The sequence below is a fragment of the Doryrhamphus excisus genome, chromosome 4 (genome assembly GCF_030265055.1).
Source record: "Doryrhamphus excisus isolate RoL2022-K1 chromosome 4, RoL_Dexc_1.0, whole genome shotgun sequence".
NCBI lineage: Eukaryota > Metazoa > Chordata > Actinopteri > Syngnathiformes > Syngnathidae > Doryrhamphus > Doryrhamphus excisus.
In genome coordinates this window covers 1,109,929-1,126,558 of record NC_080469.1, presented here as the reverse complement: position 1 = coordinate 1,126,558, position 16,630 = coordinate 1,109,929, and the positions used below count along the sequence as shown (strand labels likewise).

At 40.3% G+C, this 16,630-nt stretch overlaps 1 protein-coding gene across 5 annotated transcripts in view; it reads left to right on the top strand.

Annotated features, from left to right (window-relative positions):
* pdzd2 (PDZ domain containing 2) overlaps nt 1-16,630 on the top strand; it is a 47,197-nt gene that overhangs the window by 26,262 nt on the left and 4,305 nt on the right. For 4 of the 5 annotated variants that reach the window (XM_058070948.1, XM_058070945.1, XM_058070946.1 and 1 more), the window contains 14 exons: nt 1,325-1,398; nt 2,564-2,774; nt 3,608-3,725; nt 4,274-4,406; nt 4,952-5,036; nt 5,423-5,514; nt 6,566-6,722; nt 8,057-8,712; nt 10,275-10,419; nt 11,653-13,885; nt 13,975-14,077; nt 14,611-14,712; nt 14,828-15,095; nt 15,181-15,303. In XM_058070948.1, coding sequence (XP_057926931.1) covers nt 1,325-1,398; nt 2,564-2,774; nt 3,608-3,725; nt 4,274-4,406; nt 4,952-5,036; nt 5,423-5,514; nt 6,566-6,722; nt 8,057-8,712; nt 10,275-10,419; nt 11,653-13,885; nt 13,975-14,077; nt 14,611-14,712; nt 14,828-15,095; nt 15,181-15,303 — 4,500 coding nt within the window. The remainder of the gene's footprint in view (nt 1-1,324; nt 1,399-2,563; nt 2,775-3,607; nt 3,726-4,273; nt 4,407-4,951; nt 5,037-5,422; nt 5,515-6,565; nt 6,723-8,056; nt 8,713-10,274; nt 10,420-11,652; nt 13,886-13,974; nt 14,078-14,610; nt 14,713-14,827; nt 15,096-15,180; nt 15,304-16,630) is intronic. The other variant, XM_058070949.1, reaches the window with a different exon arrangement.

Genomic DNA, 16,630 nt, shown 5'->3' with positions numbered 1-16,630 from the left:
CTATTATTATCCCCTTATTTTTTTACCATCACAACCAATACACTCCAAAAAAAATTCCACACAATACTTATTTCCCTCAATCAAATATTTTAATATTATATTGTGTCTTATAAACAAACAAACACATCTCTCCATCCATCCTTGGAATAACACTTCCACATTCTCCAGGCCAGGGGTCTCAAACTCAATTTACCTGGGGGCCACTGGAGCTAGGGTCTGGGCAAGGCTGGGCCGCATCAGGTTTTCTAAAAAAAAAAAAAAAAAACGCATTTATTAAAAACAGAAAAATATACAAACTTTTTCAGTGCTCCGATTTTCTACAATAAAAGCTCTGATAAAACATTCCACTGTTCTCAAATATCTTAATTTTTATTTTAATAAGATGAAAAATAAATAAACATATCAAGAATAAAGAAAATCAATGAATCAGTAATAAATAAATAAATAAATATAATAATAATAATAAAAGGGCAAATAATAAAAACTTTAGAAACCACATATAGTTGGTGGGTAGACAAATGATTTTTTTCAGATTAAAATGAACAAAGCATTATTAGAGCCCTGTAGACATGACAAAACACGACTATAGTCACATTTATACTCTTTTTATTTACAACATATTGCGCAACTGCAGGGTCTTGAGACACATGCTAACTCGCAAACTAGAGAGCTAGCGACCTAAACGGTAGCCTCCGAGTTATTTCCTTTCAACTTAAATAGCCAAAAACTTACCACTTCCACACGGATAGGGAGGATAACTATTAACAGTTATTTAACCTTTAACATGAACATGAATCAAACGTAATAATTTTTTCTGGGTACATGATACCATACAGCATCCATATCAAACTTGCGCGGGCCGCTCTAACATTAAACTTTCATATCAAGGCGGGGGCCTCAAAGTAGTGTCCTGCGGGCCACATTTGGCCCGCGGGCCGCGTGTTTGAGACCCCTGCTCCAGGCGGATTCATGGACACTCCCAACTCCGAACATCACAACATCTTTATTATGTGTGTACGTGGGGTCATAATAAACAGAAAGAAGAACAAAATAAGTGGATATTATTTTGACTCAAAATAACTCATGATTGAAAACATGTTCATGAAACGTAATTATTGTTTTATATAACGCACACAAACATCTCAGTAATTGTCCCCTTTCTTCGTGTGAGGGCAGGACCTAACTGGCACGGGGCTCACTGTGGCACTGTTGACTTGATGATGCATTCAATGATGCAGAAGCACGTTTGTTGCATTTGTTACGGTATTTCATTGTATTTCTCCATTTGATTTATTTGTGTGTTTTATTTTTTGTTCCTTTATAGGAGATGAGATTCTGGAAGTTAACGGAGAGTCTCTCCAAGGACTGACACACCAACAAGCCATCCAGACTTTCAAGGTCTCACTGAGTTGCAACATGAATCTTGAAATATTTCCAAATTTATTTTCAAGAAGCTCAGAAGCCATGTGAAAAAAATGACATAATAGCACACATTTTATTCTCATTTTAACGCCATTTAAAGCTAATAAAATACAAGTAATAAATGTCTTTAAAAATATACATGGTATATATATTAATTTATAGATATTTATATATTGTCTTAGTATATTATTTAACTGTTTAATATATATTTTTTCAAAAGTTATTTCTTCTTTTCTCAAAATTAGGACACCTGACATTTTAGCGGAGTTCCACGCTTTGCACGGGAGTTACGTTCCATGTCTGCCAATAAATGACGAAAAACCTACATACAAAAATATGAAAAATAAGTCCAAATATGAAGAGAAAAGTGGTATGAGAAATAAAGTTGCAACTTTGCAAGCATAGTTTATTATTTTTTATAATTTGTGAGAAACAAACAAAATAAAGTTGTAATATTTTCAGGGGAAAAAACATCAAATATTGAAGAGTTTGGACACTCTTTATGTATTGTGTGTCTCCCAGTAATTTTATCCGCAACTCGGATTGTGTGTTATAAAAGATATTGAAGGATTTGTTAGGAAGTCTATGTTATGATAGTTATGAAGGATAGTCTAAGGTTATTAGACTGACAATGCACTTAGAGTTATTAGACTGTATAATATCTAGCAGATATAATTTCGAAATTTACATTAACCAAAAAACACACTCATCGGTGCATACTCTAACCCAGGGGTGGGCAAACTTTTTGACTCGCGGGCCGCATTGATTTAACAAAACGGGGGGGGCAGACTATATATTTTACACGTAACAGTCCACCTGGTATTATTGTAAAAGTAAAAGTGTCATGCAATCTGCTATTATTATTTATTATTTTATATTTATATTTAAATATTTTATATTTAAATATTTTATATTTAAATATTTTAAAATTTATTATTATTATTATTATCATCATCATTATGCTTGTGTCCCTTTTTTCAGGAGCACTTTGTAAACAACAGACCACATCAAATAACAAAATTGATAAAACCATCAAAAATTTCCGTGGTGGATGAAATGTGCATTTGTGCATGTTCGTTGTGGACACGTTGTGGACACGGCCCAGGTATCATCGTTCAATGCCCTTACTTCTTCTTCACAGCAACTCAAAAAAGGTGTTGTGTCGTTGACAATTCGAACTCGCCTGCGGAGCCCCAGTCTCACACCCTGTGCAACCCCCACCATTCTAAGCCGCTCCAGTTCACCCAACTCCAATGCCAGCGGGGGGGCGCCCATTCCAATTGATGAGACCGATGGTAGGAGGGGCCCTGGTCCGAAGGACTGCATCATCATGGAAGTCACGCTTGATAAAGGTCTTGTGCTTATTTCTTGTTTCTATATTTGAATGGACCAATACTTATGAATATGAGTAAGAATGGAATTATGGGCAAGTTGTGCCTGTCATGATTACGTCGAACGGTTCATTTTCAAGGGTGGAATTATTATACAATGTACATCACCAATGTTTATTTTTTTAAACAAGTTTCAGTTTATTTCGAATTTTCTGTCTTCCACACGATAAGTCAATTCAGTTCATATCGTAATCCCAACCGTGATAAGTGAATTTCCGTAGGATTCGTTATGTCTTAAGTCAAATATTTTCATAGTTAGAGCATATAAAATCTAAATATAAATTCTAAATAGGGTTTTCTAACATTGTTAGAGCCCTCTAGACATGACATAGCACCCCTACATGCATGTTTACACTCATCCTACTCAATATAGTAGACATAATTACAGAATATAGCAGACATAATTACAGAAATAAGAAATAAGATTTGTGCTTGTGTGTTTTTCGTTGCTCGGGGAGCTGAGTGGGGAGCGTGGGTTACAGCCACAACAATAGCCCACCTTAGGCATTACTGTGCCTGTTGTGAGATCGTTCTTACATACAATAAAAACCTGTTGCGATGATCAAGTGTGGTGCTTGCGTGTCTCACCAAACATTACAGTAACATTACTGACACCTAGTGACCCGTGTAGAATACTGCATATCATCACGACATCTTTGAATGTGTCTTCTGAATGCCTTGTAGTGGTAAAATCAATAAAATGTAAAATATGCATATTTTTAACCAATAATATTTCATATCGCAAGTGAGGTTCTGACTTTTACAGCCGGCATTTTTTGTTTGCCTTTCCATAGAGCCTGGAGTCGGTCTAGGGATTGGAGTTTGTTTCCTCACGCCGGAAAACTCCGCTCCTGGCATCTACATCCACAACCTTGCGCTGGGTTCTGTGGCCAAGATGGACGGCAGGCTCAGGTAAGACGCCAAAGTGGCGCCTGTCATGTACACGACCAGTCGGAAGTCACACTTGATTTATAGCAGTAAGTACAAACAAGTTCAAATATTTAACCAATCTAAGCAAACTTTAAATAGTGGAAGTCGTATGGCGGCTTTTTTTTTTATCTTTAATTGACCTTAATTGGCTTTTATAATTAACAAAGTAAACGTTAGAATGACCTGCCACCTCCCGAAACAGTTTGTTTGTTTTCCTGAACAAGAATCAGAATGACAAAATAACTAGCCTTAACTCATAACTTAGCTCATAACTAGCCTTTTTTGTATGTGTGTTTACTACATGTCTTGTATGTCCAGACTTACCCTATAATAATAATATCATATTTGTCTATATGTGCCCTGTGATTGGCTGGCGACCAGTCCAGGGTGTAACCCGCCTCTCGCCCGAAGACAGCTGGGATAGGCTCCAGCACCCCCGCGACCCTTGTGAGGATAAGCGGTAGAAAATGAATCAATGAATGAATGAATATTGTTATTGTCCTCTCGCACCTGTGCTTCTTCACATCAAGTCGGGGGGATCAGATCCTGGAGGTGGACTCTGTGAATCTTCGTTTTGCTGCTCTCAGCGAGGCCTACGCCATCCTCAGTGAATGTGGCCCCGGGCCAGTCAGTCTCATTATTAGTCGGCACCCTAATCCCAAGGTAAGCTTTACCAACACTTTAGAGCTCGGATCAAAGGTCAAAGTGATTATAAATCATTTTCACCTGCCACCAATCCAATCAAGCAACATAAAAAAATCAGTTGGTTTGTCTCTAAAAAGAGGGTTGGGGTTAGGGTCCACTTGAAGCCAAACGGCTCCATTTTCATGTCATGGGGACCACTTTTGTTCTATTTTAGCCTTTAGCTTTAGTGAGGTACCAAAATTATTATTATTATTTATTCTAAATTATTTAAATTATTTGTACAAATTACTGTTTACGCTGTACATTGTTCATAGTTGATGTCATCTATTTATTCTCCACATTATTGTTTATTATTACACGGGAGCCAGGCAACGACATTTCATTGGAAATTTCACTGCTGTGTTATTGTGCAATGACAATAAAGAAAGTCTATGTCTAAAGTTTGTTTTGGTTGTTGTTAGTTGTTGTTTCAATAACATAAGACGACAGAATGGTCCCACTTTTAAGTATTTATTTTTTTAAATTCCAGATTCCAAAGGTTTCATTCTGACGTCTTTTCTCAGGTATCGGAGCAGGAGATGGATCATTTCATAGCTCGGTCCACACACCGGAACAAAATGAAGAGCCGACAATCATCCAATTCCCAAGGTGTGACATTTTAACCTCAATGTTCATTTCCTAGCCTTTTCTTCGATTATGAAATGATTGAAATGATTGAAATGATCATCCTGGTATCATTTTTTTAAACGCTTGTCTTGATTTTTTCAGATTTGACTATATACTTGAGCTCACTGTACATGTCCAGAGTGTAGAGATACACAAATGTCAATATGACACTTTTTTTGCTGCAAATCAAGATGCTGTGAATAGACAGCACAGGCACAATAAAAGGCCGCTACATAATGTCTTTATCACCCAGCAAAGGTAGAAATCTTTGCATTCAGCACAAGACAGATTGGAGCAAAAAAACAAAATTGATGCACAATATGACAACAGTATAAAAACTATATTCTGTTTTTTTTCTGATTCAAAAGGTTTTTCCTGTAAGAGCCCATCTGACAGCCAAGGAGATGGACTGCATGCCCTCAGCTGGACTATGAAGAGATTTCTTGATCCAGCCAGTAGGGTAAACACTCATTCATTCATCATATGCTTAACTAACCAGGGCTCTACATTAAAAACCAAAATGACTTGCCCATAGGGAATTCTTAAGGTGAGAACTACTTGCCCGAACTTGCCCCATGTAAAATGAAAAGACTGCCATAATGATATCATCTAATTTTTTGTGGCATCACATGAGAATCTCAAATAAATAAAATAATGAAATAAATAATACCTTACACATGGTAGTCGTAGTAAGCACTGATATTTATAAGTTGTGCACCACAATAAAACATTATTGAATAGACACATTTGTGTACTAGTAAAGTGTTTTTAATCCAGAAAAAAGCTCAATGGTCAAACAATAATTTGTGAAGCAAAGGTGAGAAAAATCCACAGAGAAATGGAAGCGCTAGATTTTGTAGCTTGTGCAAAATCAGCACTTGGTATTGGATCTAATGGGTGGTGTTTCATTGTGACCACTTCAAATTATCACAGCAATGTGATTCACTCACCTGTGCCATCATTTGATTTGCTAACCGCTAATAAAATACTTGTTTAGGAGGCACTGCTTCATCACTTTTTGATGTTTTCCTTCAGAAATAGACGATGTTGGCAGGGACGCCATGATGGATGTTTTCGTAGTCAAACGATCGCTGATTGGTTGATCGCGAACAACGGGTGTGGGTAAAACGCGGACTGTGGATTACGGACCGCGGTCTAAATAAACGATTCTGATTGGTCCATTTCAAGATTTGCAAGGATTGGTTTGCAAATTACCACCGGAATTACTCAGTCCGTGTTTTACCAACACCCAACAAGAACCGCTTTTTAAAGAACTCTTGGCAGTACGGCATGCTAAAGTACACTTGCCCCACGGGAATATCGATGATTAGATTTACTTGCCCCAATTTTGTTTTAACTTGCCCCGGGCCATCGGTACATGGTTATTGTCGAGCCCTGCTAACCAAATATAATATTGCTTTGTCTTGTTATTATTGAAAGTCATGCAGTAATGCTTGGCTTGAATGTATTTCATGTATTTAATCCTTATTCTTTTCCCTTAATAAATCCAGCAGGGGTCTCTTAGCTCAGAGACGGAGCTATTACAACACTTCTCCTCGGACATTCCTAGCCACACATTCCTGACATCGCGGGGCTCAAATAGCGATGAAACATTCCACCAACAAAGCTGCAACACCTCCATAGAGGACATTGCATCCCAGCCTCAGGGTAATACTTTAAAAAATGTTGCAAAACAAAAAACTCAGCAAGGAGATGCTTGATAGTTGACGATTCCTCCCTCTTAGCTAATTCTGGAATAAAGCTCAGTATGCCAAAGGGGAAAAGAAGTATTTCATCCCTTGCTGATTTTGGAAGTCTACCCCCTTACAAAGATATAAAGAGTCAATCATTTTTATGTCAGCTTTACTTTAACAGAGAGCTCTGATACTCTAATGCAAGATTAGGAGGATTGTGGAAAAAGTGAGCGAGAGAGAGCAGCCCAGAATGACTAAAGAGGAGCTGGTTGATGATGTCAAGGGAGTTAGGAGCACAGTCAGTAAGAAAAGCATGAGTAAGGCTCGAGATCCTGCAGTGCCTGCAAGACCCCCCCCACCCCACCCCACCCCCTGTGAAGAAGACACATGGACAAATCCATCTGAATTATTATTTTATTATTTTTTATTATACCTTTATTTGCCCAGGCAAGCAATTTAAGTACAAATTCTTATTTACAAATGCAGTCAGATGTTGCCAAACTACGAAATTGCTATGAAATACTTACAGTATTTTCCTTCAGGAATAGTACAGTAAACCTGGGATATATCGGATTCAATTGTTCCCACTGGTTTTGTCCGATATAAGCGAAATCCGTTATATGCGTATACCGGAAAATGTATACATCGGATTTATATCCAGTATATGCGTAAATCGGATTTTATCCGTTCTAAAAAGGCACTTCCTTGACTATGTTTCCAATGTACCTGGACTGGGCAATGAAAAGAGACATAAGGTAATGAGAATTGAACTTTATTGGACTCTGAGCATAACAAATTGTTAATTAAGCTAGGCCCTGTTACGCCCGTCAGGCCTACGTTATTTCCAATAGTGAGGTTAAGATCTCATTCAATAAATCCCAAGGTGTTTTCTGGCAGCATTTGCCAGAATAACCCAGTTTCGTCGGCATTAAAAATGTCCTCTGCTTTAAAACATCTCAGAATGTCAGCTAGCTTTGGAGCGCCACGATGCGGCCATCCGATATATGCGAAGGAAATTTAATGGAAATGCATTGGAACGGGACTGGAGATTTTGTCCGAAATAGGCGAAATCCGTTATAAAAAATCCGATATATGCAATGAATTTTTATTGGAAATGCATTACAGAAAAATTGGTTCTTTTTTATCTGTCCGTTGTGAGCGAATTTCCGATATATCCGAGGTTTACTGTATAAAATCAGCAGGGGATCACACACTTATCCACAGTTCCAAAATGTAACGCTTCAAAGCACCAGTTACCATTATCAAATTCAAACCTGTGCTGTCGATAATTATGCTTGTCACCCCCAGGAATCTCCTCATCTGGAACCGATGTGGACCATGACACCTTGTACAAAGCTGATGATCACGTTGAGGCATTTGGCTCACCCGCGGTTGTATCCGATTCCACCACGGTGCGGAGCCCGCTTCTTCGCCAACGAAGGATAATGCGTTACGACGACGAGCTAAGCAAAGAGGAAGACGCGGTATCGTTGGATGTAGAAGAAGATGGCAACGGCAGACATATCAGTAATGATGTGATGATACCACTGTATGGAAGTTGCGATACCAATGACTCCAAGGCCCTTGGTTCAGAGTCACCCTTCCTGCCAATCCGTTGCCTTGGAGAGCCCACAACAGGTGAAGATCTGTTGGATCATGCAGTGGCACCGGCCAAAACCAAAAGCAGCGTTGAATCTCCGAATTTGACCGAGCAGCAAAAGTCAAATGTTGATGAACCATCATCAGATCAGAAGACACAATGTGGGAAAACATCCGTGACAGAAAGCGAATCGATACCCCTCTGTACCAACGTACAGACAAGTGAGCTGTCTGGCGTTTGCACTCTCGAGACCGTGACTCTGACGAGGTGTGCGAACGAATCTTTTGGGCTGGACTTGGAGATCATGGCGTCCCCTCTGAAAGTTGTCATCAACAGATTAAAATCTGGAGGAGCAGCAGAAAGGGTATGTCTGATTGACTTGACTGTTTTGTCAACGTGGGGGTTTTGTCAGAGGTGTACCCACATTAAGTGGGTGTAAATGGGCTGATAACTTACCGTGAACAAAAGATGTATTAATACTCGTGAGTACGTGAATTGGGGTAGAGAGTATCCTCGATGCCCTCACATACCTTTATTACAGCACCCTGATGTATAGAACTCCCTAAAGTGGTCTCATATGGAATCATCGCCTGAGTAAACTTCACTAGATTGTGGTAAAACTCAGTTCAGTTCAATTTATTTCTCTCCCTTGGGAGAAATTTGGTTTAGAGCAGGGGTCTCAAACTCAATTTACTTGGGGGCCACTGGAGCGAGGGTCTGGGCAAGGCTGGGCCACATCAGGTTTTCCAAAAAAAAACACATTTATTAACAACAGAAAAATATACAAACTTTTTCAGTGCTTTGGTTCCGATTTTCTACAATAAAAGCGCTGATAAAAAATTCCACTGTTCTCAAATACCTTAATTTTTATTTTTCTACACAAAATAAGATGAAAAATAAACAAATCTAGAATAAAGAAAATCGATCAATCAGTAATAAATAAATATAATAATAATAATAAAACAGCAAATAATAAAAACTTAAGAAAGCACATATAGTTGGTGGGTAGACAAATGATTTTTTTCAGATTAAAATGAACAAAGCATTATTAGAGCCCTGTAGACATGACAAAACACGACTATAGTCACATTTATACTCTTTTTATTTACAACATATTGCTGCAGGGTCTTGAGACACATGCTAACTCGCAAACTAGAGAGCTAGCGACCTAAACGGTAGCCTTCAAGTTATTTCCTTTAAACTTAAATAGCCAAAAACTTACCACTTCCACACGGATAGGGAGGATAACTATTAACAGTTATTTAACCTTTAACATGAACATGAATCAAACGTAATCATTTTTTCTGGGTACATGATACCATACAGCATCCATATCAAACTTGCGCTTGAACTTTCATATCAAGGCGGGGGCCTCAAACTAGTGTCCTGCGGGCCACATTTGGCCCGCGGGCTGCGTGTTTGAGACCCCTGGTTTAGCGTTAGGGTACAGCTGCATATAACCAACAGAGACATACAGTGCATGACAGACATAGTAAAACCATATACAACAAGCATAAAAGAAACATAAGCATAAAAACACCAGAACCATACTGGTTCCCAGAGGGATCAATGTGCAAAAAGGGGATCATCTGAGCTGTGCAATTACCAACTGGTAAACTGGTAAATTAAAGTGCACGGTATTTAAAGTGCCAGTTCACATATAGAGAAGACCTCACATTTGCTGACAGAGGGACAAATGAGGAACCCTGTACCTTCTCCCTGAGTGCTCGCTCCCCACTGAAGATTACCCCCCTCCCTTATTCACGTACTCTTGAGCATCACTGAATTTGACCCAACACCTCAGTTGTAATCCATGACACTACTCGGTTAATAAAAACAGCGCAGTCCATCCTTTGGCTAACAGGAGTGTATTCCGTGCCAAAACATCTGATGTGATACCTTGCTTGCTTGTTGTCCTACTCGTAGGAATCCAAAGGAGTCTTGTGTCCTGGTGATGAGATCGTAACCATTGGCGAAACACTGGTGAGCTCCTCCAGCTACCGGGAAATCTGTGAACTCATGGATAACCTTCCTATGACGCTGTCTTTGGAGGTTAAGAAACCTGTCTCAGGTGAGCCCTTTTTATGTTTGGTGTGCCTGCAACTAATACACGGAAATCTATCAGCAAAGCAGTGCCAGAGGAACTCGGGAGGGTGGCGGGGGAACAATCTCGGGGTGCAGTTATAATCTTGCATCGTTACATCAATAAGTAGTACAGGTGGTCCTTGTATTACCGAGTTTCATGTCGTGACGTTTCGTGGTTGCAACACCTAACAAATAAACTCTGTGCAGGTGTCAGCTGCCTGGATTTTTGTCTCTGCTAGATTCATCAACATTTTACTCACTCAGCTTGCAATTCATCAACGTCTGTCTTCTTCATATCTAAGATTTTGCTGCAGATTGAAAGAAAATCGACATCTATAGACGTCTATGGTTAATGTATTCTGTTCATTTAGTTACAATTTAGCGCTAAGTTCCCATTTATACTACAACTTCACTGACTACATTGCCGTATACGTACACGTACACATACCGAGGACCTCCTGTACTGGTATTGAACACTCGTAAAATCTCGTTCAACTGGCCTTCACTCCTTTGTAACATCTACTGTAACATCCCAGATTGCTGCTCAGTAAACCCTGCAACCTTATCTTCCCTTAAACGCTGACCTTTTAGGATCAAATCTCCCTTTCCCCAAAGCAGCATCCATGCATCTGGCTATCTATCCATGGTGAATATCATGTATATTTTGTTTATAGTAATCATTACTAGCTTTTTCTTCTCTACCATACATCCCTGCATGTAGTTTATAGATTAGTATTTCGGTACAGTAGTTTTAACCTAGCTTAGACGTCTCTTTAATTGCATAGACATTGCTGTGGAGCCTGGTAACACAATTTTTATAACATAATTTATAAAATAATTACAATAGGGGTGTAATGGTACATGTCATCAGATTTTTCAGAAAAGTATGGAGACATGCTAATTTTTCACACTACATTAGGTGTTTGTCGTGTCATGCATTTAGCGGGTAAATAGAGTGCAGGGGTCATGACAATAACATGAAAGCAATGTGCCGCCATTGTTCAGTAATAATGGGGAATGGTTACCGTTAATACAGTACTTCAACTTTTACTACAAATATAATTCAAACTCAAACTCTTACAGTTGTCTACACCCTTGCACTTTACTGTCAACTGTACCCGCTATTTAGGGGGGGTCATTCTCAGACCACCTGCAAATAAACAACCATTATGACCCCTACTGACTAAACTACTTTCTACTCTTTCATTTTGGATTCAAGCTGTAGTTGGGCTGCCCACACTGAAGAAGTCCTCGGGGAGCAGTGATGGAGCCATAAGCCTGATCCCAGACAAATCCCTTCGGGGATCATCGGATGAGGACCAAGGATTAAATGCAAATATCCAACATTCGAACCCCAAACCCCAAACAAACCATGACGGTCCTACACCTATCTCTAACATTGATGATATCATACAAGAAATGAGCCACATCGTCGATCGTTCCCCCGCCATTACACCTGCAGAAAACATATGTGAGAGTGACAACCTTCAAGTTCCATCCCTGCAGAGTCCCCAGCACGATTCCCCAATGTATGCTTTGAATGAAAACTGTACCCTCCTTTCAAATTCTCCTACGCATGCCAACCAAAGTAAGGAATGCATATCTACAGCTTCAGATAGATTATGCCCACAAAGGTTCAATACCTTGCATAAAGGGAAAGACCACAAAGGAGATATCAGTGATTCAAGTGGTGACAAGCTCAATTCCAATCTCGAAGAGAAAGAGCATCACTGTCCCTGCGATGACCAAGTACTTGCTGCAGATGTACATGCAAACGCAACATCAAACGGGTATTTGCCTTCGCACCCTGCCAGTGAGAAGAAAAAGAGTCGCGTGGTTCTTGGCTCCCAACGGGCGAACGTCTCAGCCACAGAGAAACTACGCCCACCTTCACATGCAACGTCGCCATCCCGTATGGAGAGCAAAATTAATAGTGAGGTTGACTCGGACTCTGGTAAACATAACCAGGCCTTTAATACTACAAGCATCGGTATTCACGGCAACCTCCCCCCACTTGATTGTCCCGATTACAATACCGCTACGATGTTGCCTTGTGATGCCTTGTTGGACTCTGATGCATTGAAGCAGAAGACTTACCATGTAACCACTGACGGTTCAAGTAGAACCGAGTCTACAACTGATCAAATCTCAAATGCTAGACCAATCCCCGCCTTTTGTGATACATTCCAAGTCGACAATAGCCCTAAACTTAAGGGTCTACGGATAAAGACCAATAAAGCACCAGAGGAGCCATCCCACAATCATACCAAGAATCCGAGTCCAGTTCTTTCAAACATCGACATGGTCTTGAACCAGCCAGGAGAGTTAGCATCAGAGGACACAAGCGTTCCCAATTTGAAGGCCAGTAACCAGCATGATAGAAACAGTGTAGCCCTACCCAAATGTGGTCTACAAAGGACTGAGCGTGAGGCTTCAGATGACTCATTTGGACCCATCATTTCAAACGAGAAGACCAATAACGACGGAGGTGTCACGCCAACGTCAAAACCCCAGAAACTTTTACACCAACCTGCCACTCAGAGAACGTTCATAGAAGTTAAACTCTACTCTTTATCAAGTACCTCGCACCCTACGGCAAACGAGCGCACTACGGACTCAAAGAGCTCGTCATTCGCTAATGCGGGCACCAGCGTAGTCCCACATTCCAAATCCATACTACGGACAACAAATTGCATTTTTGGTGAACTAAAGAAAAGCCATTCGGCAACAAACGATAACCTGAAAGCTACCGCGGAGACAAGTGATCAACCGACGTCTGGTATCTCCAAACTGTACAAGAAAACAATGCTGAGGCGAAGCTTTATCACAGACACGCCCTTTTCCGTGGACTACAATCCCTTCTCTGTCCAACACAAAATAAAGTCTTTCGAAAACCTGGCTCACTTTGACAAACGTTTGGCTAAAAGTGATATTCAGTCATACGCTTTGGCGTACGGAACCTCGCTAAACCAAAGGATTGCTGGTTATCTTGGCTTAACGAACTCATTTGACTACCAGACACGCCAACAGCTATCGACCCCCCTATCAGTAAAACCTCAGTCAAACATGGCTTTGATAAACCTCCACCCTCCATTTGGGAGCTCTAATGCAGGTTACCCGACAAAGGACGGTCTTGTCTCGAAAGTCCTGATGAAAGTTCCTGATGTGACACCAGGAACCCCGCCGGTTGTGCGGAGGAAAAATGCCCGACTGTCTTGCCACCGGTTGCGGCAGTCCAGGGCTCTCAGTATGCCTGAACTGGGGAAGCTAAGCACAGGCGACTTGTTGGCCGGAATAGATGATGTGGGAGAGAAAACTGAGACTTTGGCTTCTTCACCTTCTGCAACAAAAGAAGGGACGACAAAAGAAAGCCAGATTAACAGTGGATCCACGCAAGAAACACATGAAAGAAACTCTGAGGTCCTTGGACAACAATCTGGCTCGTCAATCATGTAAGGAATTGTGTTCAACCAGATAAGATACAAACAATTTCCCTTCATGGAATTCAATTCCCATAAAATAAAACATATCTTGTGTACAGGTTCAAAGATGTAGCATCTTCTCCTGTTCAAACGCTTCCATTGACTCGGACAAACAAGACGTCCGTCCCTGCTCAGCTTAAGGAAAGCAAAGCGTTCATAGAGGTACAGTAAACCTCGGATATATCGGACTCGGATATATCGGAAATTCGCTCACAACGGACAGATAAAAAAGAACCGATTTTTCTGTAATGCATTTCCAATAAAAATTCATTGCATATATCGGATTTTTTATAACGGATTTCGCCTATTTCGGACAAAATCTCCAGTCCCGTTCCAATGCATTTCCATGAAATTTCCCTGGCATATATCGGATGGTCGCATCGTGGCGCTCCGATTCGCCGAATGGTGACAGGCCGCTATACGACGTCATTTGCAGCGTTTGCAGCGTTGCCTGCGCGTCCAGGTACATTGGAAACATAGTCAAGGAAGTGCCTTTTTATAACGGATAAAATCCGATATATATGCGTAAAACGGACATTTTCCGGTATACGCATATAACGGATTTCGCTTATATCGGACAAAACCAGTGGGAACAATTGAATCCGATATATCCCAGGTTTACTGTATGACGTGAACTTCCACATCATTTAGTCGTCGCTACGCCTTTTCAGTTAGTTTTGTCTTCGTCTCCACAGGTGAGCAACCATACACACCTTGTGGTCCTGCATAAAGAGGAAGGCTCCGGGCTTGGCTTTAGTATCGCTGGAGGAAGTGACCTCGAGCAGAAGATAATCACTGTAAGTAAACTCATCGGTCAGCATTTACACACAGTGTAAGAGTCCTAAAATCCTACACCAAGTTGTTTTGGCAGTACTTTACTAGTATATAATGGTTGTTTTTATTTGTCACCAGGTCCATCGGGTCTTCAGCAAAGGTGCGGCAAGCCTGGAGGGCACCATCCTCAGGGGTGACCAAATCCTATCCATAAATGGCACAAGTCTGGAAGGAAAAACCCACGGGGAGGCTGTTTCTTGCCTACATCAAGCTAAAGGCTCAAATCCTGCCTTAGTGCTTATTTGCAGGGGTGTTATTAATGAAAAGAGTACTGAAAAGCATGACTCGGGACATAAGCCACAGATGGGCTTCTCGACCTTCAAGACGTCTTTGGAGAAAAGACCAGGTAGAGTTTTTGCTCAATAATAATCCGTATGATACAAATCAAATGCAGTAATTCCAACATGGAGTCTTACGCTACGGTATTCTAGGTCCAGATGGGGTTTTGAAAGTTGAGCTTCACAAGACGTCTGCTGGCCTTGGCTTCAGCCTGGATGGCGGAAAATCCTCAAGTCACGGAGACAAGCCCCTAACTGTGAAACGCATTTTCAAAGGTGATTTGGGGGCCGGGGGGGGGGGGTCATTTTATACTAAAAGTCACACTTTCTTCTTAGTTGGGTTGGTCCTTCTATATCAAAATCAATATTTAAAGCATACAATTCAAACAGTCCGTCGTTAAAATGTTCCGCTCATTCAGGACATTTCGTATATTCCATGGCAAGTTTCCCAGTTTCCCAGTATTTAACCAACATTCTGCTTGTTCTACAGCAGGGGTCTCAAACATGTGGCCCGCGGGCCAAATGTGGCCCGCAGGACACTAGTTTGAGGCCCCCGCCTTGATATGAAAGTTTAATGTTAGTGCGGCCCGCGCGAGTTTGATATGGATGCTGTATGGTATCATGTACCCAGAAAAAATTATTACGTTTGATTCATGTTCATGTTAAAGGTTAAATAACTGTTAATAGTTATCCTCCCTATCCGTGTGGAAGTGGTAAGTTTTTGGCTATTTAAGTTGAAAGGAAATAACTTGAAAGCTACCCTTTAGGTCGCTAGCTCTCTAGTTTGCGAGTTAGCATGTGTCTCAAGACCCTATGTGGTTTCTTAAGTTTTTATTATTTGTTGTTTTTTTATTATTATTATATTTATTTATTTATTACTGATTGATTGATTTTCTTTATTCTTGATTTTTTATTTATTTTTCATCTTATTTTGTGTAGAAAAATAAAAAGTAAGATATTTGAGAACAGTGGAATGTTTTATCAGAGATTTTATTGTAGAAAATTGGAACCAAAGCAACATTTTTTGATTTTTTTTGTTTTTAATAAATGCGTTTTTTTGGGGGGGGGTTTTGGAAAACCTGATGCAGTCCAGTCTCACCCAGACCCGAGCTTCAGTGGCCCCCGAGTAAATTGAGTTTGAGACCCCTGTTCTCCAGGGTGACATGGCTCATCGGTGTAGTTGTTTCCCAATCCGATGGTTGCTGGTTCAATCATCCATCCTGCTGTTATCATTCAACTTATGAATGATAGACAAATTAAATGGTGCCCCCTACTGGTGAAAATGTATTTTTCATTTCTGTAGTATTCTTATTCTATAGGTCGACATGGCTCATTCCTGGTGGTTGCTGGTTCGATCCTCAGTCCTTTTGTAATCATTCAACGCATTTATAAATTGCAACATTTCAAATTCTGACATTTAAATTCAATATTTGATGTGACATTTTTTCCCATTGAAATGATTAAAATCCCCCTATTGATGGAAATTAATTTTACATTTAACATTGAGTGATATGGAATGAGATTGGAAGCTCGGTGAATTTGCTTACTGGTAACTTCCTTGTTGGACTCGCTGGCTTGTTGTGCTAATTTAGCTTGTATGTTC